At 37.5% G+C, this 8,324-nt stretch overlaps 1 protein-coding gene across 1 annotated transcript; it reads right to left on the bottom strand.

Moving 5' to 3' along the window:
• Positions 1-2,255: 2,255 nt before the first annotated feature.
• On the bottom strand, positions 2,256-8,324 carry LOC121939608 (cytochrome P450 2J2-like). Its single transcript, XM_042482614.1, has 9 exons — positions 8,064-8,324; positions 7,118-7,280; positions 6,446-6,595; positions 6,200-6,360; positions 5,944-6,120; positions 4,878-5,019; positions 4,600-4,787; positions 4,362-4,503; positions 2,256-2,673 (listed from the first exon to the last, which is right to left on the bottom strand). Exons 1-9 carry the CDS (start codon positions 8,244-8,246, stop codon positions 2,498-2,500), a joined length of 1,482 nt encoding a protein of 493 aa, XP_042338548.1. The 5' UTR covers positions 8,247-8,324; the 3' UTR covers positions 2,256-2,497.

Here is an 8,324-nt window from a genome sequence, read left to right as displayed (position 1 = left end):
TTTGGTTATGTAATCCTTGCTCAATGCTTAATTTATGCACCCAGTGACTACACACTAAAATGACAGGACAAACAACTTTAGTAATCATTAATTTATTGTTTGCACAGAGCTGCAAGTTACCTGCACTACTTACTTATCAACTCCAAATACACCCTCAGGGCACAATCTCTCTACCATGGAAACGATGATATCTAATAATCATAATGAAGAATATAATGCCTGAACATGGTAGCATGATAGCAATCAAACAAGAGCATAAACAACGTCAGCTTAGCCATACAACATGCACTGTGTGTTATGAGATTGGATGTTCATATTATGAGGAAAGTCCCCCATACAAAGTCCAGTTGGATTAAACCCACCTAACTGATCCATTGTGCAGCTGCATGTTAATGATTGAAAAAAGGTTGGACTGATAATTCCATACAATGTAGAAATTTAGTCATACGCTATCAGGGGTCTTTTGCAACACAGCTGAGAATATTAGCAAAATTGTCATTGGGTAGGAAAAGCCCCCTGTGAGTTTAGATTTTCAAATGTTATTTCAGTGGAACAAAAACTTTGTTGAAAGTAGTGGCACCCAAAATTATCCAAAAAAAAACCCAAAACAAAACAATTATTTACAGTTCGGAAAGAATAAAAGGAAAGGAAAATAATACACAAAATAATAGTATAAGACATCAAGATGATGTTTTTGAGTCAAGATGGGACAGTTTTTTAAGAACTCATATGATCATCTGAAATAATGCAAAATAGAATATTGAGTGGAGAGGGGGCAGGTGTGTGTGTGTGTTTGTAGGAGCAAGTTCGATGGAGGCAGTTTTGGGTGGGTGAGGGTAAACATCTATTACAGCGAAGAATTTTAGCATCATAGTAAAAGGACAGAAAAAGCTCCCTGTCTTTCAGACGTTATACCAGTGCAATCATGTATGTTGTCAAAGATTTTCCAAAGATATTCAGACTTTGTAAACTGAGATTGTGTATTGAAGCTACCGCTATTTGTTCCTATTCAATAAAACCCTAACTTCTCTAAATTGACATTAATAAAGACAACTCTGGATTGCAACTGCAATCATTTATTGTTTTAAAAAAAGAAAAAAAAGCACATTCTTAAATGCAAATTTAGAAAAAAATATTTACAACTGCTGCTCATTGCCTAATTTAAGAGATGATCTGAGTAAACAGAATAGATAGATAAAGTGATGACTGACACCTCAAAGGCAGAAATCTGAAAATTATATGGTATTTTACAGCATAACTGTTGAATACTTGAATAACCAAGGCATGGTGTTAGATGAAGACACAGGGTCATATACATGCAACAGAATACATTTTTTTCATTTACTAGAAACAAAAATAAACAGAGTAATCCTCATGAACTTTATCTTACTTCAGTGAGAATGCATGCAAATTCAAATATGGAGCATCTATGGAAATGCTTAACTAATGTGGAGCTAATACATAAGACATCATGATCTGATAGATATACAAATATATATCAAGATGTCCTGTTGCTTAATATTGATAAATGAGTAAACCATTCTACGTTCAATAATGGATTACCAGTTCGGGAATGTCATAGGTGAATGACCATCACATCATAAAATCTGATAACCAGCAGGTAAAAGCTTGTCAGACCCGAAGTAGATCGATACTGTATCAGTACAAGTATTTTTAAAAGAGTAGATTTTTTAAGTATGTTTAAGCATGTTCATTTAAAGTGAGAATGTAATAAGAGCAGAATCATCCACAGAGGCCTCTTCCTCTGTAAAACAGAGGAACCAGGTGATTTAAAGTGGTAAAAACACGAAATAATCATTGTTCTCCGATGCTGCTTTACAAGTCGGAGATGGACTGCTTGCCCACTTTCTGCTTTTTTCTCTGATAACTTAAGATTCAGAGGTTCAGGTGGTTTTTACCAAGAGACAAATTATCTACAGAGGCCTCTTCTTCTCCAAAACAAACAGTACTGGTAACTGAAACCAGTACAAACACTGAATAAAGCAGTTTCACAAGAAAAACAAACTGACTTTCTGATGCTGCTTGTCTTAGATGGTCTTCTAACTTTGTCGATGCAAAAGCATAAATGGCCTTATCTCAAGCCAGTGTTCGGTTAGTCCGTTCTTGGCTACTGTAGAAACATGGTGATCTCCATAAACAATGAACAGTTCCCTATGCAAATATAAACAGCTCATTCCAAGGCAAAAAAACACAACAAATGTTATTTTCAGGTGATAATGCACTAAAAAAACGTAGTTATTATTTTATATTCCATTTCTGCAAATATATCCCCTTAAAGCCTACACACTGGACCTCTAAAACTTGCAAATATCCTTTCACCTGGATGACTGCGAGGCTCCACTTTACATTTTGTATACTTTATTTTGGTGGAGAGTTCTCATATGTTCTGCAAACATCAGTTTCATATCAGATGTGTGATCTTTTATTAATTTTTTACTTTTGTGCTGATGCTCTGATGAGAAAAGGGGGAAGCAAATCAGTGAGGCACAGCGAGCATCCTGAACTCCTCAGGGGAATGGGTGAAGCCCATCACACCCTCCAAACTGGGCATCTCTCCAGGAACAGCAGAGAAGGTAAAGTGTTGGAGAAGAGATGTAAACATCAGGAACAGCTCCATTCTGGCCAGGTGCTCCCCTAAACACACACGTTTACCTGTGGGGTAAAAAAGTCCACAGCAGCTTCAGGTTAATAGATTCATAACCAAATCTTTCACATTCATTTCATTTATTTATACAGCAAAGGGAATTAAAAGCAGGTTAGTTACAGTTAAAACTGGCCTGACTCAGTTTAAATTTTTTTTTTAAGCAGGTTGCTGTTCAGCAGCATAAAACACACATCATGATACAAAATAAAACAGAAATATTATGATATTTAAGTCAATAACAAAACAGACAGCTACATAGACAGTACAGAGTAGAGGTCTTAAGTGGTGTGAGCAAGATTGCGTGAGATTTGAATCAGTGGTTGCAGGTATGTCCTTTTCTCAGATAGTGTTTGGTATGTTTGAAATGAGTAACACACGTTATTGCTCTAATGTGGTATGGGACCTTGTTCCAGATTTTAGTGTAGGTGCAAAAAACTATCTCTGACCATAACTTTTTGCATAGGCGATACAGGGATAAGTGCATGTGAAATTGATCTAGTATATAGTACATATATATATATATATATATATATATATATATATATATATATATATATATATATATATATATATATATATATATATATATATATATATATATATATATATATATATGTTTTTGTCTTGTGACTTGGAAGTAAAGCAGTAAGTGTGGGATTGGAGTTGTTTTGGATCTGGAAGTAAACTTTAATGGCTTGGTTATTTGTGTAGTTCTGAAAAGTCAGGGCGGTAGACTGTAAGAGTGCAGTGGTGAGTCCAGTGAGGAAGGTTTCCATGGATCTTGTAAGCTCTGTTGTATAGTCTTGCTTTTGATTCAGTGGTTTCCTTTGTGGTGAGGGGCCACATTGGGAGACAGTAGGATATTGTTGAGAGAATGATTGCATACAGATATGAGTCTGAAACAGCAGTAATGAGATGTGGTCTGATATTTCTACAGATGTCCATTTTTTGATTGAGGTTCTTAGTCAGGCTCTCAACAGGCATGTTTACACAGAGCCTACTATTCTGATGAATTAAGGTTTAAAAGCCCAAACACATTAAACATGATTCATATAAACTCCTCAATCAGCTTAAACAAACCTAAACCAGTTCAAATTTCAGTTGGATGCAGAGGGGTAGTTTAAACCTTTTCATAAAATTATCAAAAGAAAATTTGTGTCATGTAAATGATGAAGCTGATTAATCTCTAGCTGCTTTTTTGTCTGTGCATGCTCCATTTTCACGTGTGCTGCTGTCAGAAGTTATCCAATATCTGTTTTCGCTGTGAGAAAATGCACTTGTGGTGTGAGTGTGTGAAAAGTGTCAATTGCGTTTATCTCATCGTCAGTGCAAGCGCTGGCAGCCCTGTCAAGTTACTATATTCATAATTTGTCTGCATGTCACACAGCTGGTCCGTTTACATGCATCGGTACATGTAAACACCAGATAGTATTAGAGGATATCCTATGTAAATAGTTGACCAGAAATCAGATTGAGAAGTGGGCATGTAAACACAGCTAATATGGTGTCGATAAGTGAGATGGCAGTATTGTATTTTTCTGTGTTGGGTAATGTTTCTTTTGCAAAGTTAATGGGGTCAGACATACATATACATTTTTAGAGGAATGAAAATATGTGCATACTTGCTATCATGTTGGTGGTGCCAATGCCTGTATGATAAATAGTATCACTGAAAATGGAGGAATATTGAGCAAACCTGCTGAAAATGGTAGGAATGCGTCTCTTCTGCAAAACTGTCCCTCTGAATCCAAGAAATGCTCAGGATTGAAGATATCTGGAGTCGCCCACTCATTCTTATCAAACAGCACAGATGAAAGGATTGTAGTGATGGTTGTGCCCTGGAATGATATGCATGAGATGTTGATATCAGTGGTGTATAAATGATAAAGAAATGTTGCAGCCTGTTATTTATCCCAAGGTAAATTGTCCTTTACCTTGGGTATAAAATATCCTCCCAGTACAGTGTCTTTACTGGCCATTTTTGGGAATCCCATGGGAACAATATTTCCCACCCTTTGAGTCTCATGGATGACGGCGTCGGTGTAGGGCAGGTTGGGTCTGTCGGCCATGGTGGGCTGACGAGACTGTCCAATCACTCTGTCTATCTCTGCCTGGACTTTCTCTAAATGAGGAAGCAGAGTTATTGGATATTTGGCATTAGGAATCTTCATGAGAATACTGCAGAGCTCAGTATGATAGATGAGATACCAACCCTGTATCTCTGGGTAGTGCATCATGAATACAAGGGCCCAGCGTAAAGTGTTGGCACTACTTTCTGTACCAGCCTCAATCAGGTCTAGGGTGCAAACCAGCAGGGTTTCAACATTGAAGCCAGCCTGAGGATCCTCCTTTTTCTGGAAGAGTGTCAACAACGTAATGGATTTTGCTGTGATATTATAGGCTACTTTGTGCATTATTTAATAAGTATTTCAGTAATGAGTCCTAACACCTGTAAATGAATTAGCATTTCAGCATTCAGAAGTCAGTGGGTTTTTTTAATTGGTTTTTGGTTACATGCCTGTGGTTAACACAAGCTTAAAAGACTTTCATATTTTGTTCTAAAAAATAAAATATGTCAGTAAATACCCCACTCATATAGTTGAAGCTTTAATGTGTCTCCAAAAAGGCAGTTGCTAACAAGTGGCTAAAGTAAACTACAGAACATCATATAGCTGGACCGTGCCAAACACAGTGGTCTTGACCGCAGTGTAGTTGGTCTATAGCCTATCGTTAGTATTTTACTCCTGGCGATTACTTGTAGGCTTCAAAAATCCTTAGAGTGGTGTTCATTAGTGAAGATTTCAAATTTCTGAGCAAAATCTGTGGGTATCATAAAGGTTTGTTTGCCTCAGAGCTTATTTTCTGCAATAATCCAAAATCCAATGGGAAAATACCATGCACTTTTTTGACAAGGAAGCCAGGGTAATGCTTACTTCTGCATTGGCCTACAAAAAAAATCATCATCCCTTGGGCACTGGAAATATTTTATGTTATCTTGGTTGGGCAGATTAGCTGTAAAATAAGACAAACGAAGCCAAGAAAATTGATGAAGTTGCTTCTAAGTATTCTGAACCAGACAGAACTTAAAAAGAACCTTTTATTGGCATGAGATGAGCATGAACAAATCTATTCCTATTTTACCTGTGTCTTAGAAGAGATTTTGACTTGTCAAGGAAAAGCACAGGTCTTACTGTCACATTAATGATGGTATATGGTTGAGACTTGAAAACTTGTTCACTAATCCTTTGCCCGGATTCGAGGATGCGTAAATTTCTCACCTTCTCCATCTCTGCCAGGTATACATCAATGAAATCACGAGGGTCCTCTGGGTTCCACTCCTCTTGGTGCTTCTCAACTTCCTTTTTCAGGAAAGTCATGATCTCTGCATAGTTGGCAAAGACCGTCTGGTGAGTTCCTGGTAGGTATTTTAGCAAACCAGGGAAGACATCATATAGCTGTTGATGGGACAAACTCTCAGGTTAGTTGTGGGCCAGCAGCACCATTGATTGCGAGTTGAGACAGATCAGGAATTACCTGAGTCTGAGCAGAGCCAGCAAGCACAATTGCCTCATTATCCAACTCCAGAACCTTCCGAAAACTGTGATCGCTGTATTCAAAGCGATGTCCGAAGACTACAGATGCAATGATGTTACTCACTGCATTAGTTATGGTGTAGTGGGGGTTGAATGGTCTTCCTGAAAATATGAAAACATTGTCAGTTCAAGTGACAATGAGGCATATTATGATGTAAAATCAGTCAACGGATGAATCTCTACTTGCCTTGTTCCTCTTTGAAAGCTTCGCAGAGGAAGTTGTTTTCCACTTCAATGTATTTTTCCAGGGACCTCTGGCCTTCTCCAAAGTAACGCAGGTGAATGCTGGCAAACTTTCTTTGCTTCTTCCACAGGTAACCATTGCTCAAAGCTATGCCTGTGGGGTGTTATATCAGCACTTCTTAGCACTTGTCACTCCCTGAGCTGGTGCTGTGGTGAATTTAGTGTATTCTTACAGTGAGAGACGATGTCAGTGCTGACGCTGAAATTTCAACACTGTTCTGCATTGGCTATATATATATATATATATATATATATATACTGTATATATGAATGCAATGCAACAGGGCCGAGCTATACATTAGTACTTCTCAACATTTTTAAGAGTTTCAGAATGATGAAAACATGTCAAGAAAACATAGATACAAAATGGGATGAAGGCTCGACAGCAACAACTATCATGCTTTTCCAAAATGATGCACCGATATTTTGGCATCTCAAATGGTTTAAGAAAAACTATGCCAAAAACTACTGTAAATAGGAAAAAAAACTCTCAGGGAGCATGACCTCAGACCCCATAGGTTTGGGCTGAGCCCAAATGTTTACAACATCTGAAACCAGAAAAACACATTTGCAGAACCACAGTCATACTCTCACTCACTTGCTTACATCAACTCACCTATGCCCTTGAAGACAACATGGAAAAGAGGAACAATAGGTCGGTCAACAAAGCTGTCCAGCTGGTTAATGAGAGCCTCTTTGACCATTTTGTATCCTGAAATAAACACGAATCTCTGGCTGCCCCTCCTCAAGCTGAACACTGGGCCGTACTCCTGAGAAAGCTGCATTTAAAACAAATTACGTTTTAAGAGAGAATGTTTTGCAGAGACTTTTGTATTCTTTTAGTGTATGCTCTTTAAATTGGAAAAAACAAAGACAGTTTTTATCAGGTAAAATGCCTAAAAACAGTAGATAATTAAAAAGAAAAACACACTCCATGGAACAGGAAAAACTTTGTATAAAGACCCCACTGCAACGACTGCTGCAAAAGGCTGGGCTCACCGTTTTGTTGATGCTCATAATACTGTTAGTTTCACTTTGAGACTGCTGCTCCTCTGTTCATACAGTTTATTTCGAGTTTGACATACTAATAGTTAGTACATTTTTCATGTATTGACTTAAGTATTGATGTAAGTCACTCATTATTCTGCATGTTTTTTGATGTTGTGACCTTTATATCCCGATTGGAAAAACAAAAAAAAGTTATAGCTGTTTTTTTTTTAATTGCTATAACCTATAATTTTAGTGATGTTTATCACTATCGCTGTTATCTGAGATTTGCAGTAATTTTCCATGATGTGCTGCGTCATTTTGTTTACCTTCTGAATGAAGTAGCAGAAAATAAAACCTTGTTTTGGGTAAAATACATAAATGTGCAATCGGCAGTTGATGAGAAAACACTTTTTAGTTGTAATCTCATGGCGTTATTGTGCATGTATTGTCAGTTTTTCTGCTTATCATCTTGACAAGGCTACTTTTTGTAACCCAAATTGCCCCTTGGATAATAAAAGTTCAACTCTTCTTTACTCTTCTCTTTGCAAATACAGTGGTGCCATTCACCTCACCTTCTCCATGGTTTTGAAGTCAACTCCGGTGAAGATATTTCCTAGAAAAGGCATAGCCCAGGGTCCAGGGGGAAAGCTGCGTGGCCTCCAATTTCGGATCACATCTGTGAGGAGCAACACTACAAAAATCAACAACAGCAAACTGGTAAAGTTCATACACTCAAAAAGCGCCTGAAAAATCATGGTAAATATATTTTAAAAAGTCCTTTGTGAAATTTGTCTCCTGCAGACTGGGTTGCGGTGCAGTTTGTGTTATCTAGG

This window comes from Plectropomus leopardus, chromosome 3, assembly GCF_008729295.1.
Source record: "Plectropomus leopardus isolate mb chromosome 3, YSFRI_Pleo_2.0, whole genome shotgun sequence".
NCBI classification, from domain to species: domain Eukaryota; kingdom Metazoa; phylum Chordata; class Actinopteri; order Perciformes; family Serranidae; genus Plectropomus; species Plectropomus leopardus.
This window is presented reverse-complemented; position numbering and strand designations above follow the sequence as displayed.

What these genes read in the sequence shown, in the direction of transcription:
- LOC121939608 (XM_042482614.1), bottom strand. Translation starts at nt 8,246, where the DNA reads ATGATTTTTCAGGCGCTTTTTGAGTGTATGAACTTTACCAGTTTGCTG. An exon ending in GCACTACCCAGAGATACAGG is followed by an intron (nt 4,788 to 4,877) that starts GTTGGTATCTCA and finishes TTCCTCATTTAG; the next exon opens with AGAAAGTCCAGGCAGAGATA. An exon ending in GAGGATATTTTATACCCAAG is followed by an intron (nt 4,504 to 4,599) that starts GTAAAGGACAAT and finishes ATATCATTCCAG; the next exon opens with GGCACAACCATCACTACAAT.